Source organism: Notothenia rossii (assembly GCF_949606895.1).
Source record: "Notothenia rossii genome assembly, chromosome: 4".
NCBI classification, from domain to species: Eukaryota; Metazoa; Chordata; class Actinopteri; order Perciformes; family Nototheniidae; genus Notothenia; species Notothenia rossii.
The window spans coordinates 74525936-74547962 of record NC_136902.1 but is presented as its reverse complement, the minus strand read 5'-3'; the positions used below and the strand labels follow the sequence as shown (position 1 = coordinate 74547962).

The 22027-nt window shown below is 40.8% G+C and overlaps 1 protein-coding gene across 1 annotated transcript; it reads right to left on the bottom strand.

The window, feature by feature from the left end:
* Positions 1 to 15439: 15439 nt before the first annotated feature.
* Positions 15440 to 19140, bottom strand: olfcr1 (olfactory receptor C family, r1; the record flags this gene model as incomplete). The annotated part of the gene is made up of 10 exons (XM_079678038.1): positions 18949 to 19140; positions 18680 to 18763; positions 18206 to 18385; positions 17896 to 18084; positions 17305 to 17799; positions 16957 to 17166; positions 16729 to 16852; positions 16444 to 16637; positions 15951 to 16232; positions 15440 to 15862 (listed from the first exon to the last, which is right to left on the bottom strand). The coding sequence occupies exons 1-10, from the start codon at positions 19123 to 19125 to the stop codon at positions 15440 to 15442; spliced, it is 2358 nt and encodes a 785-aa protein (XP_079534164.1). The 5' UTR covers positions 19126 to 19140.
* Positions 19141 to 22027: the final 2887 nt, after the last annotated feature.

Genomic DNA, 22027 nt, shown 5'->3' with positions numbered 1-22027 from the left:
GTTACATCCCATACCGGCTATAGGTGAGCCCTTTGACAGGGTGTTGATAGATTGGGTTGGCCCTTTACCGCGTACAAAAACGGGTCAACAGTATTTGCTCACCATTATGTGTACGTCTACTCGTTTCCCTGAAGCTATTCCGCTGCGTAGTATTACTTCCGCCGCTATAGTTAAGGCGTTGACAAAATTATTTTCCACATTTGGAATACCGCGGGTAATTCAGAGTGACCAAGGGACACATTTTAAATCCAAGTTGTTCAAACAGGTCCTCCAAACACTACAAGTGAAACATGTTATTTCCAGCGCGTATCACCCAGAGTCGCAGGGTGCGTTGGAACGGTGGCATCAGACCCTAAAAAGCATGCTGCGGAAGTACTGTATGGAAACGGAAAAAAACTGGGATGAGGGAATTCCCTTCGTCTTGTTCGCAGCTCGTGAAGCTGTTCAGGAATCATTAGGATTCAGCCCCGCGGAACTCGTTTTCGGCCATACGCCCCGCGGCCCCCTTAAAATCTTACATGATGAGTTTCTCTCGGCTGATACTCCTCCAGATAAGAACGTATTGGATTACGTTAGTCAGTTTCGTGAGTGCCTGCACCGGGCAAATTCACTCGCTAGAGAGTCGCTCTCCGCTTCACAGGCTGTCATGAAGCGTAATTATGACCGTGCCGCTGTTCCTAGGCATTTTGAGATAGGGGGAAAGGTTCTTGCATTATTGCCTATCCCTGGCGCTGCGCTCTCCGCTAAATTCCTCGGGCCGTACGAAATCCGTGACTGTCTTAGTGACACCGATTATGTTATTTGCTCTCCGGAGAGACGACGTAAAACGCGCGTTTGCCATGTGAACATGTTGAAACGTTATCATTCGCGCATCGCTGCTGACAGCCAGTCTGGGGGGTTGGTTAATCAAAGAGTAGCTGCTTCCGCATTAATTGTTACAGATAGTTCCGGCCCATCTGATGACGGTTTGGTGATGCGTTCCCATCACCAGCCGGGTGCCCGGTTATGTAACTCGGAGATGATAGAGACGCTGCCCACTACGTTAAGTCATCTGCAGGCGGAGCAGCAGCATGACATAACCCAGTTAGTGGCTCAATTCTCGTGGCTTTTTCAGGATGTCCCGACAGAAACTAATGTGATAACGCATGACATCGATGTAAAAGGCGCGAGGCCGATTAAGCAGCACCCGTACCGTGCAAATCCGACCAAGCGCGCCCTTATGAAACAGGAGGCGGAATATCTGGTATCTAATGGCTTAGCTACACAGAGCTCTAGTCCATGGTGCTCCCCGTGCCTAGTAGAGGCTAAATCTGACGGTTCTCCGCGCTTTATCACGGATTACCGTAAAGTGAACGCTGTTACGGTGTCCGATGGCTATCCATTGCCGAGAATGGAGGACTGCATCGACAATTTAGGTTCCGCCAAATACGTCAGTAAATTGGATTTGCTTAAAGGTTATTGGCAGGTACCTTTAACAGACCGTGCTTCGAAAATCTCCGCCTTCGCTACGCCTGACTGTTTCCTACAGTACACCGTCATGGCTTTCGGTATGTGTAACGCTCCTGCCACCTTTCAGAGACTGGTGAATACTGTATTATCAGGAATAAGTAACTGTAATGCGTATTTAGATGATCTCATTGTGTACACTCCCACCTGGGAGATGCACATGCAGATATTGGGTCAGGTATTCACCCGCCTCGCACAAGCATCTCTTACATTGAATCTGGCCAAATGTGAGTTTGGGAAAGCTACTGTCACCTACTTAGGGAAGCAGGTTGGGCAAGGCCAAGTCCGACCAGTGGAAGCTAAGGTTGCTGCGGTGACTGAATGTGCGGTGCCCGGCACCAGGAGTGACCTCCGCCGTTTCCTCGGCATGGCAGGCTACTACCGCAAGTCCCAAGGCGGACTACGTTTGGACCCCTGAGTGCCAATATGCATTTGAGTGCGTAAAAACACTCTTAAGTCACGCTCCTGTGCTCGCTGCTCCCGATCTTGCTAAGCCCTTTACACTAGAGGTGGATGCCAGTGCAGTGGGGGCCGGTGCTGTTTTACTGCAGGAGGATGCGGATGGAGTGGATCATCCTGTCTGCTACTTCTCCCGTAAGTTCAACAAACATCAGGTCCGGTACTCTACCATTGAAAAGGAGACCCTTGCTTTGTTGTTAGCTCTCCAGCACTTTGAAGTTTATGTCGGATCTAGTTCTTTGCCAGTTGCAGTATTTACCGACCATAATCCCATTGTCTTTTTGTCCCGCATGTACAATCACAACCAGCGTCTCATGCGGTGGGCTCTGATCGTCCAAGACTACAACCTGCAGATCCGACACAAAAAGGGTTCAGAGAACGTGTTTGCAGATGCTCTGTCCAGACTGTAGTGATGTGTTCTGTGTTCGTTATGTTGTGGGGTATGGTTCATCAAAAACCCTGTGGGGTTTTGTCTTAAGGGAGGGGGTGTTACAGCCGCCGACGTCCCGCCCTCGCTTTATCTGAAGAGGTGATTGGATGAGACGTTATCCAGTCCCCGCCCTTTCCGGCACATTCCCCGGGGGGAGGAGTACAAAGGCTGGGAACGGAGATCATTCGGGAGGCTCTGTGTTGGGAGACAGACGCCTCTAGCATTGTGATACTTATTGTGTGTTTTATACTGTTAGCTCCCCCTGTAATCCGCAGATACTTAGCCGAGTGCAAGTAGAGTGTTGTACCTTCCTATTGTGTAACGTTGTGTAGGTGTATTAGCTTAGACCCAGGTGAATAGCACCTGTTGACCAGCTGTTGTGATCTGTTTAAAACGCATTAGCTTAGACCCAGGTGATTAGTACCTGTTGACCAGCTGTTATCTGTGCAAACCATATTAGCTTAGACCCAGGTGATTAGCACCTGTAGACCAGCTACAGCTGTGTGTGTGTGTAGCTTCTTGAGTCACCATTTGTACCCCGTGTAACGGGAGGGTTTTGTTGTGTTTATAAACTTCCTTTTGAAGTTCTCTCTTGGTGTAATAAAACCACTTATAATTATTACCAATACCACTCTGGTCGTGTTATTCCCCCTTTGGCTCCCCTAGCCCAATAGGGAACGTAACAATGTTATAATTGGGGGGTGGACTTCACATCCTCTAGGGGGGTCCGGGGTTATGTCCCCCAGGGAAGATTTTTCTAAGAGTAAGTAAAATGCTTCAATCTGGTGCACTTTGAGCGCCCAATTACTAGAGACTGATCTAGGGGTTACAACTCTAAATACTCATTTGAAAAAGATCGGTTTGCATTTTATTAATCAAATAAGTTTGAACATTTCCAATAACCTACCATAGCCAATAACAAATAAATGTAGGCTAACATATTTTATTTTTGTTGTACATTTATATCTTAGTTAACATTTATTTATTTATGCATATTTTTAAATCTCTTCAGTTTTAAACGATATTTTTGGTTACTGTCCTATAGTATACATTGGAATGGGTGCTCCCATTTGGACTCTCCCTCTCCTCATGGATGTTCACCCGGTGTGTTGCCCCTGCAGTTTCTGGGCATGAGGATTCTACCATACTTAGACGACTGGTTGATTTGTGCACCATCCTGGTTGCCGTCGACCCAGGAACACGGCTCTCCTTCTCTCTCACGTCGCCCGGCTAGGCCTCAGGGTGAACTTGAAGAAGAGTTGTCTGAACCCCTCTCAGAGCCTAACCTTCATTGGTGTGGCTCTGAACACAGTCACTATGCGGGCCTGTCCATCTGCTCAGCGCCTGGACGACATCCTCCAGCTTCTTCTCCTCTTCCGAAGGGGCAGGTCTCTGGCATACATTCTCTTTTTCCGCCTCTTGGGCAAGCTGGCAGCTGCCTCAGCCTCTCCGGATGGGGTGCGGTGTGGCAGAACAGGACAGCTCGGGGGCAGTGGTCTGTTCAGGACTACAAAGAACACATCAACATGCTAGAGCTACGGGCTGTGCACCTAGCACTCAGGCACTTCCTGCCATACCTGAGGGGGAAGCATGTGCTTATCCGATCAGACAACACTGCAACAGTGTTTCATATAAACCATCAGGGGGGCACCAAATCTGCACCCTTGCTAGAGGTGTCCCAGACTGACCGTGGCAGCCACTTGCCTGGCCAGCCTACGGGCAATGTATCTACCAGGAAAGTAGAACCAAGTCGCTCACTTCCTCTTCCGTCACAAGCCTCCACCGGGGGGGTAGCGGCTTCATCTAGAGGTGGTGCACAGCATCTGGGGTGTCTCCGGCAGGGTAGAGATAGATCTCTTTGCCTCGAGGATATCGACCCACTGTCCCCTATGGCTCAGAGTCAGTATTTCCGCCAGGGGGGCGTCTTGCCGTCATTTGACGTCCCAAAAAATGTATAATTCCAGAGAAGACCGAGAGTTTTTATCGCTTGAAATGACGAAAAGAAAAAAGGATAAGGAGGGGCCCTCTGTTGGAGGGGCAAAGGAGTCTGTTTTCGGAGTATGGAAGATCGTTTCCCCGACATCGGCGGAGCCTGCCACAGGACAACACGGAACGTGCAAGATTTGGACATGATGAGCGGGGGGGGTGCTAGTGGAGCACGCACGTGAACTGCAAGCACCGGACCCCTGTCTTCCACCGGGTCCGTCTGCGCCGCTGCGTTACGGCTGTGCCGGGGCGTTCACAGCGATCGCGGCCACTCTAGTCAATGGGTGTTATTCCACCAGACGTACCACGTTACGGCTCAGAAGCGTCCCAGAAGCGTCTCGGCGCTGAGCTCCGCAAAAAATATGCGGCTGGTCTATTTTCGACGCGGGGCGTTGCATAGCGCCGGGCAGGAAGTGGAATGGTTAGAGCATCCAGTCAATCCCCAAAATAAACTAATTTTGAAGACCCTATCCCTCCGTAGTCTTTCAAGTAGGAGGAGAAATGCCAGCGTTCTCCTCCGGTTTACAGGCACTGTGTAAATTATATATATATAGAATAATTATGATGATGATGATGTGGCTGCTATATCATCGCCTCTGGCGGTCAGTAAGGATGAAATAGAATGAAAGTTACATAAGTAACTACGGTTCTATGAATCCTGGACGACCGCCGGAGTTCTTAGTCACTCAGAATCTTGTATTCCCGCAAGAAGATTCCATAAGACTCAACTCGTTGACAACTCCGGAACTTGTGCTTTCCGGGGTCATGCAATGTCACTTTGTTGACATAAATACTCAACCTGCGCATGCGTGAGAAAGAAGATATCCAGTGCTGAGCACTGTCTCTGGCATTCATTCAGGATTCATAGAATCGTAGTTACTTTTGTTTTATTTGTGGTCATAATGTCTGTTGTAGATATAATTGATGTGTGCTTCAAAACAACATGTAACAGACAAATGTGGGCCGGTAGGACAGCACCGGCCCACCGGGAAAACTCACGGCATTCCCCTGCCCCCAGTCCTTGGGATTGTGGGAGAATCCTTTTCAACATGTTCTATCGCCACATCTGACCATGGTAAGTTTCCTGTCTTCAGTTTGAGCTGTTCTTTTGATGCACCAAATGTGTATAATATACTTCACATTTTAAAGTGAAAAGATTTGGAAATATTGCATTAAATCTCAGGCTTTATGAGAAAGGTAGCCTTCCGGTGACATGCAGTGAAGGCGTCTAGCTCGCAGCCAACTACCCCTCAAAATATGCATTAAGTGACTTTTTCAGAACGATCTAACAGCTTTAAATAAAGCGTTCGGAAATATTAATATCGAAGAACATTTCGGCGTGTAATTTGTTTTTACCACACGTCTAGTCTGATCACACCGGGCCAATTGTTTGTTCAGCCTCGCGGATGTCAACCACGCGCAGCACCCTGATGGATCCTGAATCGCTTGGAAAACTCATAAGAGATATCGTTCGAGAGGAGATCACTTCTGCATTGGAGGATAAATTCAAACCAATACAGGACTCCCTATCCAAGCTCCAAGTGACAGCGGCGAACAGCGTCTGCAAAATCCAAGATCTGGAGGAATCGGCTAACGAAATAGACAGTCGCCTGACTCAATTAGAGAACGACTACAAACTGTTCCAAAGTTCAAACGAAAAATGTATGCAGAAAAATGAGGTTTTTGAAGATCAAAACCGAATATTCAATATAAGAATTTACGGACTGAAAGAGGGAATGGGACAAGGATCACCGACTGCATATGTAACCGAGCTCCACACAGATTGGTTTGGCCAAAACATTCTTGGGCAGCTGCCCACTGTGAGCTATGCGTACTGTTGGGGCAGAACCTCTGCTCCTCGCGTTCCTCTATGAGTTTGGTTTACAAGAAGGAAAAAGTCAAAGCACCAGGATAAGGGTTAAACAATAATCTGCTTTAATGGTGGAACATACAATACATCACAAAACAATTCAAAAGGGGCCCCCCTTCGGGTGCCCCCGCTCTGGTCTTCTCGCGGGAGGGTCTTACCACCTCGGCCGTATGAAGAAAAGAGAGCGAACCAAAGGAAAACACAGGCTTTCATACTAAAAACACAGGAGGAGGTGTGTGGATGCTTCCCCCAGAGGTCATCTCATTGGGAGAGACCAACACATGGCCTATCGTACCCAATCAGCGCTAGCCAGAGGCGACCCTTATGTTTGAAGCAAAACAGCCCCATCTGGTTTGTATTGTTCCGCATTCTTGCATAGAGTTTCTATCCTATCCCCCCCCCCCCCCTCAGTTGTTAAAGCACCTTTCGTTTCACCTACTCTTGGCATCTTTTAAGATATAGTTGGATTATACAAATATCATATGTGAGTTACCTTAATATCCACAATACCGAGGAAAACATTCTATTATTGATACAAAGTAATTAAACACACACATATATTTATCATGTAGACTTCCCTAATATTTGACATGCTGGAGATCTTTAAGAAGAATGTCCCCTCCCCCAGCTCTTCTAATCTACTGGAATACAGAACTGCTCTCTGTTCATACAGAGTAATAAAACATGTTTAAGCTAATTTCTCCACAATGTTTATAGCAATTTAGTACCCACACATGACAGAACAAAACAAAGAAATCAAATAAAACACCAACACAGATATGGTTCAGCAATAATCACATCTAGCTGCTGCAATAGACACCCTTCTTTATGGGTCTACAGGAAACGAATCATTAACTTTAACAAGACTTTAACTACATTATCTGAAAATGTATCCGGGAATTCCCCTATTAATTGCAAGGACTATTGATAATTAAGACCCTAGGGACCTCTTCTTGGTATCTGCTAGGCAGAAGTCACTCAACGCAGAAATCACAAGTTTAACACACATTCTATATAAGGTGACATTAAAATGAATATACCAGAAATACACCTTATTGAACTTTCCTGCACGTTACTTTAATCCTTCAAATAATTCAAATAATACTTCAGTACCACAACGGGCCGGTTAAAGGCAACCGTTGTATCACCGCACGGCTTAACAGTTTCGAAACGAAGAAGACTATTCAACGCCTCGTCAGTGAGAAGGGAGGGAAACTCCAGTACCGTGACCAGAGGATTAACAGACCTGAGTGCCAAACTACGGGAGCAACGGGCTGAATTCAACGCCGTAAGAAGTCTCCTGCGCTCTGCTAATATGAAGTATGGACTGGTCTACCCAGCTAAACTCCTGATAACGTTTGAGAAGGTTACCCACGCCTTTGCCAAGGCAGAAGAGGCAATGGACTTTTACCAAACACAAATCAATTTGTTTGGAGAAAAAAAAAAAATAACTTGTGAAACCTCAGTTACATCGATTTTGTCACTTAATGCTTTGAATGTATTGTGCAACTTGTTACACTAGAGGGTATGTTGAGCATGCGTGCTTACTGCTCTGCAAGCCACAGCTCTGCTAAATGGAGCGGAGTTGTAGGAGTCTAAAGAGGGAAATTATGATTTATCTGCTGATATTGCATATTATTATTTCATTGGCCCTCTTTTAGTTTTTTGTTTCGGGTGAGGAGAAGGGAGGAAAGTTGGGAATTAAGGGTATGGAGGTAATCTTGCCAAATCGCAATCAGGGTTTGCTATATGACATTGTAAATTATGTTAAAATATGCATAACTAAGTCCACAAAGTATATTTGGTTTGATACATATGACTAGATTAATTGTTCTCTCATTAAACGTATGCGGTCTTAACTCCAATCTAAAGATTACAAAATGTCTTGATGTCTTGAGTCGAAAAAAGGCTGATATTGCATTTCTTCAAGAAACTCTCATATTAGCTGAAGATATACATAAAATTGGGAATAATATTTATAAAGTTGTGGCTTATTCATCTTCAAACAGTAAAACTAAAGGATCAATCATTTTAATTTGCAATAACTTAAAATGACATATTGTTAACAAAGGTCAAGATCAAGATGGAAGAATTACTTATCTTCAAGGAGTCATTTGCAATAGAAAGATAGCTTTGATCGCATGCTATGCACCTAACTCATGTGAACCTACGTTCTTTGAATCACTTTCAAAAGTAATTTCCGAAATGACCAATTAGGAGATTATTATTGGTGGTGATATGAATGCTGTAATTAATCCATTGTTAGATAGATCAAGGAATACCCAAAGCAATTCATCAGCTAACCTAGCATTAAGTACCATTAAAAATAATTATCCGTTGGTAGATATATGGAGAGTAAGGCATCCTATATCAAAAGAGTTTACTTTCTTTTCTAAGAGGCATCTTACATTTTCAAGGATAGACTATATTTTAATCTCCTCTAAACTTGTAGATTTAGTTCAAAATACTGAAATATCACATATGTCAATATCAGACCACCACGCCAATGTATGCACCTTTTTTCTCTCTAAGAAGAACAATCGAGCCGCAAGATGGAGATTCAATTTAACATTATTACAAGATTCACAATACTGTCAACAGCTTAAAATCGGCTTAAAAGAGTTTATGTTGTTTAATTATAATTCAGTTAAAGACATCGGCATGTATGGAACGCTGTAAAAGGTTATGTTCGAGGCAACGCCATCGCGTACTCCTCAAACCGAAATAGGGAAGAGCTCAAGACAATCGTGGATCTAGAATGTACATTATCATCACTGATTAGAGAACGACAGGAACATTATAATTCAGATAAAGAGATAGCAGTATGCAAAGTTAAAGCTGAACTCAATGCGCTACTTACCAAGAGAGCTACATTTCTGATTCATAGGGTAAGAAACAAAGAATATTTAGATGGAAGTAGATCGAGCTTCCTGCTGGCAAGTAAACTCCGAAATAATGAGCAGCTGGCCCAAATATCCTCAATTACGAATAATGATGGCATTGTCCTTTATGATCCAGTTCGTATTAATCATGAATTTGAACAGTCCTATAAACATTTATATACATCTCAAGTAAAGACATCAAAGGCAGAGTTAGAACATTTCTTTGTGGATCTGAATTTACCACATCTATCCCCTTAGGACATTGATCGCTTAGATTGTGAAATAACACTTAAAGAATTATCTGAAGCATTGGAAGACATGAACCTTGGCAAATCCCCTGTTATAGATGGTATCCCTCCGGAATTATATTCCCAGTTTTGGCCTGATTTAGGACCAATATTATTGGAAATGATTCAGGTAGCACTTAAAGAAGGACATTTCCAAAAGGATATCAATACAGCTATAATTTCTCTCATACACAAGAAGGGGAAAGACCCAAACTTATGCACAAGTTTTAGACCAATATCACTTATAAATTCAGAAATCAAACTTTATGCAAAAGTAATAGCTCGACGATTGGAGAAAGTCCTTCCAACATTAGTTCATTATGACCAAACAGGCTTTATGAAAAACCGATTCTCATCAGACAATATCAGGAGACTACTGCATGTTATTCATTTTTGCAGCAGACATAACATCGCCTTGCGCCGTATTATCAGTTGATGCTGAAAAAGCTTTTGATACGCTAGAATGGCCATTTTTGTGGCATAAAATGCAAAGAATTGGTTTTGCGGCAAAATGTATGATTATGGTGAAGATCCTATATAATAATCCAAGTGCATATGGTTCTGACAGGCAATCAGTGGTCACCTAGATTTCCAATTCTACGTGGCACACGACAAGGCTGCCCTGTCTCCGCGCTTCTGTTTGCAATTTCTCTAGAACCGCTTGCACAGAAAATAAGACTATCCAAAGAAGTAAAACATATACTGTAGTTGTAAAAGACACAGACCACAACATTTCGTTATATGTGGATGATCTACTACTGTACTTGGACGAGGTACCAACTACGCTTCCTAAGCTGTTAAATATTTTTACCCAATTTAGTTCAATATCTGGTTACAAGATCAATTTGAATAAATCATGATTTTTACCCCTCAATAGTGCCATGGTTGAACTAAACTTAAATACAGAAATGCAGATCGTCCAACACTTTAAGTATTTGGGAATGGATATATATGCTTCATTAGACACAATAGTAGAAAAAAACTACAAAAGAATGTATACAACAATTAAAGATGACCTAAAAAAGTGGATTAATATAACAATTTCTTTAGCAGGACGAATTTCAATCATAAAGATGAATGTTCTACCAGGAGTCAATTTCTTAGCTAGTATGTTACACTCTAAAAACAAATGCCTTGGCTCAACAAAGAAAATCAACGCAACAGTTTGCATCGATGTTTATTGAGTTAAGACAACTTCTAATGAAATTGTCTTAAAGCAACAAAGTTATTTGAGTTAGGGGAGAAGGCTTTTCCTCTACAATCAGAGGTGTTTTTAATTACCACTTACTTAATAATTGGTAGAATAAACACAAGTTTTGAAGTTGATTACTCAAAAGATTAAGTTGTTCCGACTAGTTTTACCACATGATTTAAAAGGAATTTTAAGTTGTATTTACTTAATTACCATCATTGTGAACACACATTTTTAAGTTGACAACCATTTATAAATTAAGTTGCTCCAAATATATTATATTCAATAGTTTTTTTTCTTAGCTTTTTCATGTTTTTGCCTTTAAAGGAAGAAATTAATTGATTCCACAACAAAAATATGAGGCAATTCACTTTTTATTTTGAACTGCAGTTGTTTATTTCAACACATGATGTTTCAATCAGGAGAGACTTCATTTTGTTTGAACATTTATTGACACATGCCATATGATAAGGTGCATGAACACCTGTAATCACAGCTGACTGGAGGAGAAAGGGGAACCATTTTAAATGCATGTGGACAGATTTAGTCAATCACAACCGTGCAAGTTTTAGTGTATCTTCTCATCTTTTTTGCAGGCTCCATACAATATTTGAAGTGGTTAAGTGAAGAGCAGAAGCCACTTTTCAAATGTAATCCTTTTCCCATGCCATTGCTGTCAACACCTATCCATGCTGAACGTTGCTAAGATATTATTGATTGGGGTGTGGCCAAAAGTGCAATATGCTTCTAAATGTAACTGACAGAGAGCAGTGCTTTTGTCCTGTGTGCCCATGGATTTTATTTTATTTCAAGATTTGTAATTACGTCGCTAAACTCCTTGAAAAGGTCCTCTTCCTTTTCTCCAAGGTACACGACAAGGCAGCGGATGGCTATAATCCTCTGCGTACTTCAATTGTATTGTGCTATTTTTGAAAAAGGAAAAAAAGAGAAATTGCCTAAATTAATATATTCTGAATGGGTGACTGCCAACAACAACTAAGTTATCCAGCCAATTGCATTACTTACTACAACTTGAATTTAGTTTTAAGTCAATTAACGCAGAAATCAGAGTTCAAATTACACAAAATATTAAGTTAATGTAATTACCAACACTATTACGTCAACACAACTTATAAATTAATGTTTGCAACTTAAAATGTTTATCTAAATCAATTAACTCACATCTTTATCTTGCAACCATGCATTTAATTAAGTGGAGTTGAAAGGTCGCCTGAATTCGTTTTTAGAGTGTACCTTTATCTCCACCAGACGGTTTTTGGGACAAGCTTCAGAATAGGATTTCAAAATATATTCGGAAAAACCAATACCCAAGAATCAGATACAAAGTTCTACAATATGACAAAAACAGTGGAGGCCTTAATGTTCCCAATCTCAAGCTCTATTATTACTCCTTCACGCTTCGAGCCTTGAAAAACTGGATTGATGAAAGCACCAATGTACCTTGGATTAAAATTGAAAGAAGTATAGTCTATCCAGTGTTTCTCCTATTTACAAATAGTGGCGGCGCAGCGCCGCTGCTGAAATATCAGCGCCGCTGCTAGGGGGCGCCAGCCAGGTACCAAAAAATATATATATATATATTTTTTTACTTTTTTTTTTTTTATTAAAATAATAATAAGTGGCGACCCTTTTTCATTTTTTATTGTTTGTTATGTGGATTTGTAGTACGTGTAGTACGTGTTACTGTATGTTCAATAAAGGTGTATTTTTGCAAAATCTTGAGACAATTTCTGGCATAGGCGACACAGGCGGTCGCCTAGGGCGCCAGATCTGGGGGGCGCTGCGCTGGTAGCTCTGGGAGGGAAAAAACCTTTTTGACCGTTGGCGCTCATCCAAATGTTCGGCCTTGATGTAACAACATTCATAATTAAGTAAATGTAACACCCTTTTCACCCCGGTTACACGTTTAATTTGCCCTGTACGGTGGGCGCTGTAAGTGATGAAAGTGGGGGATGTTGGCTTATCAGGCGCCCGCAGCTCGCAGCCAAAGTGCGAGCGTGGTAGCGAGAGAGCGAGCAAGGGAGAGGGCGCACCGGTACCGGCGCTGTTGTTATTAGAATCTGGTGCTAGCTGCGCTAACGGATATAAGAAGTAGATGTTTCTACAACCAGGGTGGGGGAGAGCTCTCCGGTCAGACTGAGAGGCTCAGTGAGGTTCAGGACTCTCTGAGTATTTAGATAGTTAATTTTAGTCTAAGTTATCTCAGTGGGTCTCAAACGGTTTGACCACAAATTATGTAAACACATATTTCCAAGGCACTCCTTTATAATTATTAGGATAAATAAAAACAGGTTTGAAATCATTCCAATGTATACTATAGGACAGTAAACCAAAAATATCGTTTAAAGTTGGAGAGATACAAAAATATGCATAAATAAATAAATGTTAACTAGGTAAAATAAGATATGAATGAACAACAAAAATAAAATAAGCTACATTTATTTGTTATTGGCTATGGTAGGTTATTGGTTATGTTCATATACTTATTTGATTATTGAAATGTAACCCGATCTTTTTCATATGGGCATTTTAGAGTTGTGCCCCCTAGATCAGGTCTCTAGTAATTGTGTGCTCAAAGTGCACCAGATTGAAGCATTTTACTGTAAAATGTTCAAAAAAAAATCTTCCGTCTTCCCCGGACCCCCCTAGAAGATGTGACGTCCACCTCCAATTAAAACATATTCATACAATACTGAATACATTTGAAGCCATTTTGACATCTATTACCTATGTCAATACGTTTCTGTTTTCGCAGTGTATTTGTCTTTTGTAGAGATTTTTCATTTATTCTTTACATATAAAATCTCGCCTAAAATCTCGTATAGAGCAGCAAATTCTCTAGAACCGGCCCTGGTACTAAGCCTCAAGAGCCTTTCTTGTGCTGACACATAGAAACAAATTGGCGGGGCGCACTTCGCACACACTAAAAAATTCCACGCGCTCCGCGCTCACATTATGCTGGGCCCACGTGCCTTAGCACCGCTGCTATGACTCCATCCTAGGGGAAACACTGCTATCCTCTTAAACTCGGTGATGTCTTATTTTCTGCCATGTCGCCATATGACTGTATGCAAACATTTGGACCAATTATTGGGCAAGCCGTGAAAGTGTGGAAACATGTGGAGAAATTGTGCAATTGGTCTGTAGATTGGCATAGTAACATACCCATTTTTCATAACCTGTTACTACGTATTGGGAAAAAAGCTATCCAATTCCCACAATGGCAAACTCGAGGAATACATTATCTTTCTAACATAACCAACGACAACGGCTTGATGTCCTTCCGAGAATTGAAAGACAAGTATAATGTGCAATTACGTACTGCCATGCGCAGATATGGAGTTCCTTGGAATCAACCTCTGCCAACACATCAATTAGTTAAGGTCATATTAAGTCCAAACAGTGTGAGCGGCACTACTTCATATGTATATAAAAAACTGCAAGATAAATTAACCGGATATATTGGCATCTCTGCAGTATGGAACGCAGATCTAAAAAATTATACACAGACTATTAATTGGAAGAGAATATGGAATAATATCTCTTTAACATCGCGTAACCACAATCACCAATTGATACAGTATAAAATGATACACAGATATTACCTGTCAACCAGAAAATGCTGTCAATTAAGGACGATTCCAAGACCCATATGCCTTCTCTGTAACCAAAAGACTATTGGCACATATGTACACATGGTTTATGAATGTATTTCAGTAAGAACGTTCTGGAAACAGGTTATTGACATTGTATCTGAGATTATTGGAGTTCACATACCCTGTCTCCCAAATGCTGTATTGTTGAATGATGATTCTTCTCTTGACCCCTGCCCGATCTGTACTGCGCATGTGCGAGTTGGTCCGCCATATTGGAGAACTCCGGACGGCAACCCAGGAAGGACACTTGACAAAGTGGCTTTTGGCAAAGTAAAAAAAAAAACTTGAGAGAGATGAGTTATTATGACGTCACTATTATTTAACAACTATTTTTATTGGGTTATTTTATTTGGGGTTAAGTACATTGTCAGAATAAGTGAGAAATGGATTTAAATTCTGTTAGACAGCTATCATACTGAATAAATATTTAATGTGAATGTATGCAAAAATGTATGGCATATGGCTCAAAGATTATTAATGTTCCCCTTTTAGAAGTGTAGTTATGGTCATTTGTTCTGGGAATGTCATTTACAAGCCTGAGACCTGGAAAACAGGCTCGGGGCATAACAGGGGAGATAACAGAGTTGGTCATAAACGTCAAAGGGCAAAAGGTTGGATAACTACAGTAGGATAATTATTCCCTAACAACATGCAGTACTGTACTTCATGTTATCTTTTGATGCAGTCATCGAGCTCTCAAGGTCAATTTAATAAAGCATATTTTGCTTCCCCTTAATAATTGCAGTATCCAAACATGTATGTTGATATCAGGTACAGATATGGAATGTTTTAGTTGTTAAACACCTTGAATGTACATCATTACACTGCCATTTCTGACTTTCAGTCTTTAACAGAGAATTAATCACAGAAAACACTTTTAGTAAGGTCACTTTTTTATTTCCATAATACAAAACTGAATGAATATAATGAATGCATGCAAATTGAAAGAAATCTAAGATAACCCAACAATGGCTGAAATATTGGTCATATTGGATAATCAAAAAGTTTACATTGTAAGTGTATCCATGTAATCTATGAGATATTCTTATCTTAAACATGTATACTGTGATATTATGAGTTATCTTCTTGTTCTAGTTTCAGTGTCTGGTTTAGAGGATTTATATCCTGTACCATATTTTTCATAGATGCATTATCTAGCCATCAGGAATTTTTTAGTGTTTTTCTCAGGCCTCAAAAGAATGACAAAACATTTGGGGGCAAAAATGCAGAGAAGCAAGCCAAAACTAGATGCAAGGATTGCAAAAATCTCCACAGCAACAGTGTATTTCCCGGGAGAGCTAATGTACGCAGGGACAAAAGCTATCCAGACCGCACAGAAAATCAGCATGCTGAAGGTGATCAGTTTGGCCTCATTAAAGTTGTCAGGGAGTTTCCGAGCAAGAAAGGCCAAGAGGAGGCAGGTACAAGCCAACAGACCAATGTAGCCCAAAACCAGAGAGAAGCCCACCACTGAGGACATGGCACACTCAAGGGTGACCTTTAACCCTGGAATAGTCAAGTCAGCTTGAGGCACAGGGGGGCTGAGGGACAGCCAAACAATGCAGATGAAAACCTTAATGAAAAAAAACATTGAAAAATGTTAGGGTAATGCAAGTACATTTTTTCATCGTGTTATTAAATAGATGCTTTCCAAATCTGACCTGGATACAGGAAAATAGGCAGACACTTCCTCTCTGTTGGCCTGGGCCAAACCACTTCATTAAGGATCCAGCACCAGGCCGAGCTGAGCGGAAAGCTGCAAGAACTACTATGGTCTTGACTTTAAGGCAGGAAACACAAAGTACAAAGCTGATCCCAAATGCTGCCTGCTGGAACCGACAAGTCCACACTGATGGACGACCAATGAACACCAGAGAGCACAGGAAGCAGAGCTTCAGCGACAGGAGAAGCAGGAAGCTCAGTTCTGAATTGTTGGCTCGCACCTGCAAATAGGAATTGGTATTGAATTGGTAATAAAAAGGCTAGAACATTAACAGCACATAAAAGATTCATTTAAAGTATTTTAAACATATTTCATATCAAGCAATGCAGCATTATATTATTTCAGAGTGAATATACTGTCCTACAACTGCAAATTACAAATGAGTTTTACAAAATGGGCTGTTTCTCTATCGCTTTAGTCTGGTTTCTTACCATAGGTGTTTGACGGTAGTAAATAAAAACTACAAACACAGCTGTTGTCACAGAGACACCAGATACAGCTACTGTGGCCAGGATAAAGCCCAATGTTTCATTAAAGGAAAGGAAGTCCAGCTGGCGAGGTACGCAGGCAGTTCGTTTAGCATTAGACCAAAACTCAGATGGACAACGCTCACAGATAAGGGAACCTGGAGAGGAGTAGGAAACATAGGAACACTGAGGATGACCTGAAATCATATTACAAAGTAAAGAATATCTTATGTGGTTATTTCTTTTTACCAGTGTGATTGCTTATCTCTCCTTCAGCACAAGGGATACAGTCAAAGCAGCAGAGAGGTTCTCCCTTCTTGTTGGCCTTTCGGAAACCTGGGGAACAGCTCTCACTGCACACTGAAACAGGCACCTAAACAACAAGTAAAACCGTATTCTTGAGTACAAAATATATTCTTCTAAACATTTGAACTGGAAAGACATTTTAGCCTTGATCAATTTCCCTGTTCCTTTCACCTGATTGGATCCTGTGTTCCACTGAATAGCTGACGGGTCAAGGTTGATGTCAAATCCGTCCACACGTCCAATCAAAACTACTTTGAGTGACCCCTCAGGGGTGTTCTGCCAGTTAACAAGGTCGTACTTTGCTGGAGTGTTGCCCTCTTGAAAATAAAAAATTTCCCCCTGTGGTGTGGTAAAATTCAAGTTGTTCAAGTGGTGCAACACCTGAAAGCAACACAATTGTAGTAAATATTTCTAAACCTAAAGGTAAATTACACAGCTGCATTTGTCACATAAAAAAACATTTTTACTCTTAATGTCCTCATTTAAAATGTCTTTTGAAATGGACATAGTTGTGTTTACCTCTATGGGTTTGATCTGTTTTGGAGAGGAGCAGGTGGAGCTGATGTTTCCAGGTGAGCTGTCACTGTTAGGGCAGGACAGAAGGCTGTGGAGGGCGTGGGCTGAAGCATAAACAGCAAGATAAACATTATATGTCACTCTTAGTTGAGAGGTGTCAGTGAAGAGATTCTGCACTTCCTCCAGGGACTCTCTGCCGCTGCACGGTGGAAGTGAGGCTTTCTGAGACAACCGGTCTGTGGGAGACGGTGAACTTGTAGAGAGTGGTGAGGTCGCAGGACTACAACCAAACACCATTTCCCAGAATTCCCATAAGAACTTATCATCAGGTCGTAAAGAGGGATTCAAACTTCTGAGAAAATGTTCAAATCCAGGTATTGCTGAACTTCGAATTGCCACACCAAGAACACCACTAGCCACTTTAGAAGTGATAGGATCTTGAAGCAGATTACCACTGGTGCTCCAAGCCTCACTGGCCAAAAACTGTTTATCAGTCACCTAGTGAAAGCAACACAAAAAGGTATAATGTTCCTCAAATAAGATTAGCTATAATTATTTACAGATTCAGTTCACAATGTAGTTTCAATTGCTCACATTTATGTTGGCGAGTTGCAGAAACAGTTCCCTCACATCTGTGTACCAGGTAAAGATCAGAATCACTTTTGCAGTTGAGGCCTGAATTGTGAGGGCTGCTCGTCTAGCATCCATCACAATGTTTTCCCTTTGCAGAGTCTCTATGAATGCCAGGCACACCCCTGCCCCCTGCGTCTCATCCTGAAATACCTGCCATATACAGTCGAAAGGAGCAAAAAACATTCGGTGAATGAAAAGGTTTCAAATATTGTATTTAGGCAGATGTCTTATACAGATGCCATAACATTTATAATAGGACAAAATGAATAACCTTTATTGCCACATGGCCATAATCGTTGTTTGCTATCACTGCTCCAATCCAGGTCCAATTTAGGCGTATTGCAAGTTGGGCAATAGCCCGGGCTTGGTAAATATCACTGGGCATTGTCCTGAAGAAGTTAGGATACTGGAGCCTGTCACTTAGACAGGGGCAGCTGGCTGTGTAGCTCATCTACATTAAAAGATCAAAAAGAAAAAAAAAATATATATACATAAATAGATGTTCTAAAATCACACACTAGTTTATAATTTGCACAGAGATAATGTGTTTCTTAAGAAGACTGTGTATGTTGTGAGGGCAGCAAAAGAAATATGAGAAAACATAAAAAACGTTCCTGTTAAATGTGGTAAATGTTTAACCACAGTGTTTGTGAAAGTTACAATTTAACATTAAGACAACAAATTGCATTTTAAAATCAGAATGTTTAAATTGTGGTTAAACTGAGCAGATGTATATGGTACCTACTAAAGGTATGGAGAGTGGCGCCAAGATTCTTGAGAGTATCATGGCTGTTATAGACGAAGAACCACCAATGATCAATGGAACAGGCTGATCACCTGATGACATTATAAGATATAATACAATAATTTAACTTTATAAGGGCTTGGTTCTGTTTTGAACACATTATTGCAGAGTTTCATTTCATTTGCCTATTATTATAAGAGTAGGATTTTCATTAGTACCAAACAATATTAATGTGTACCTGTTCTTTCTCCGATCCCTTCTCCATACACAGAAGAATACTCTGGCGGAGCTGCTAAATCACAGGTAGCACTTTCTCCTCCAACCAGAGACAGTGCTGCCTGCATGGCCCAGGAGGGTAGGGCACAGCTATCACGAATATGGTAGCCCAGCTTCACACCTGGCAGCAAGCTGTCACTATGATTGATTTCCTCCAGCGCAAACACCATAGCATAAATATACTGTAATGGAAGATATTCCAAACTGCATGAGAGGGATAGAGGAGAACATATCATTCAAATGTGACTGTGAAGATGTGTAATCTGTGTTAAGAATAGGTGATACTTTACTGTCAACATTAAAGAGATAACTATAACAACATCCTTTTATCAAGAAAAATATATGTGAATGTTTAGGCAAAAATAATAGTTAACTGCCTATTGAACTGATATGAATATTTTGTCAAATGCATATATATTATACAGTTTTCACAGTAGATAGAGCAGTTCAGAGTTTTACCCAGTGCAAGGTCTGTTGTGTGGCAGCTCGGTGAAGCCGTTGTCTATAGCTGGAGGATTGTAAAAAATACTAAAAAGCCCACCAATTACTACATCTCCATCCTTGAACAGACCCTGATCGCTCGGTGTACCCCACTGTGTACAAGTCGCTGTTTGAACCATCTGTAATCCCAACCTGAGCCCCAGCTGACTGCCCACCAGGAGCAGCAATGCGGCTGAGCACAGCCTCAGAGTGAAGAGCCAGGAGAACCAAGACATGGATGCAGCTGTTTTGGACACAAAGTGTTCAGTTAGATACATTCTCATTTGAATAAAAAAGAGGCATAAGAAACAGTTAACAGTTCCTGAAATTCAAATATAATTAAATCCCTTTTATGCATCATTGAGACATTACCCTGTAAATACAAATAAATGTCAATGACAAAAAGTATATTACAAGAGATAACACTTGCACTGAATACGTACTTGACAAACTCCCCCTACTTCTCTGCACAACATTGATCTTGGTCTGTCTTTTTATAACATCTGTAAAGCCCATGGTGGCATTATATAAACAGGATGGCACTGAACCGAATAACTTCTCTCAAAGGTGAGAGAAAAACAATTATAAAAAGACTGACTGCTGTTTGATACAGAAAGTACAGTATTTGCCTGGAGGGCAGTGACCGCAGATATCCCAATAGAGTTATATTTGAATTCCCAACACTCAGCATGGATCCACAGGGCCACACCTCTCACACTTTGGTTCTGTTCTTTCAATTAAAGTTCATCATGACCTTTTGGAAAATGTTTTTGTTGCTAAGATAATTTGTGTGTGTTTATATCTGGAACATTTTCCAAAGCACCCATGCATTTATTATTGCCAAAGAGAAAAAGTAATGTCACAACAACTCTCTGCCAATTTCAAAGTAGCCCCAACATCCGAGGAGTGCAGCCATAAGCATCATAGGCCTGCCGGAGCATCTTGCGTTCATATGGCCAACACATAGCAGATAGCAACTTATACAACATAGAAACAGGCCAGTCATCACCATTATGACCTTTCAGTGTAGCTGGAAATTAAGGGAACCTGCTACATCTATGTAATTTAGCCCAATTATTTTTGCTAAATGTCACCAATAGGCCATAGCACCAAGAATGGCATGTATCAGTAAAGGACTAAACAGTAAAACAATGGTAGGCCTAAAGGGAAATGGGTTGGGGAAGCAAGGCTGACTTTTCCCTGGTTTAAAACACTACAAGGTGATCTTGTCTCAGATGACTGTTTAAGATACAGGTGTACAAATGCTAATTTACATGTTTTCTTCATTTTACAAGCATTTACATCCCTCTACACACTGGCAGAGAGGAGGCAAAGAGGGGAAGAAAGAAGCTATGGTCATGTTTGTTGTTTTTCATTTTGCATCAGGGCTCACCTGCTAGCAGCATTTGTCATTTACAGTAGATTAATTATTATTATGTAGCTACATGAACTTAAACTTGTGGGACTGAGTGAACAATGTGGGCATTCAAACAACTTGCTAAAGAAATTGCAATTGATGGCAAATCCTCACTGTGATTTACACAGGACCTGCCATATAGATGTTAAAACGTGAAGGAAAATATGAGGAGGGAAGGTAAAAACACTTTAGAGATACTTCATTCAGAATTGATATTATGCAACAGAAAAACACTTAGGGCAGGCCTTTGAAACCACTTTATGTTTTATTGTTTCTAAGTAGTTGATTTGATGGTAAATATTACAAAACCTAGTTAAATAGTATATTCAGGGGCTGTTTAGCAACATGTTTAGCAGGAACACATATTTGTATGATTGTCTTGTTGCTTGTTGAATATAAAAAGTTGGTTTCTGCAAAGTGCTTTAATCAACCTGCTCTAAAAATCCTAATCACTTTCACCTTTTGTTATTCTTTGTGAATATAGTGGACACATTATTTGTTTAGTTTAAGCACATGGGCTCACAGCTACTCTATATTATTATTTTAAGGGCAAATACTCTTAGTAGCTGTAGAGAATGAGACATATGTGGCACAGCTGTACAAGCCAATGTGATGTCAATGAAATGTCCATAACGAAGAAATGCAGCGATGAGGTATCAGGGCATGGAGTTATACTTCCATCTAGTGGTTGGTACTTGGTACATGCAGTGGAACAATTATGTATATTTTGTTATCAACATAAAATATGTTATGTCATTCCTTCTTTAAAGTGATTAGTGTTTCAACTGTAGTTAGATTAATGGATAGCAGATATTGTTTAATCAACCTTTGATGAAGCATTCTGAAGCCAAATTTTTCTAATTGTTCGTTATTCTGATTTAACTATGCAAAGCCAGACCACAAGACATTGGCCCACTGTAAAAGTAATACATTTATTTAATGAAATGTATTACTTTAAATGTGTGTATATTAATTGTAAATAAATGTATATTAAATATATTTTCATTTGGTGTAATTTTCATCAAAATATTTAGATTCTTTGAGAAAGCAACGAAGAGTTTTGACAGTTAAGGTATACTTTTTATTCAAAACAGAAAAAGAGAACAACCAACAACAAAAATGCCATAAAAATAACTAACATGTTAGTAAGCTTAACATTTGTTGACATCTAAGAA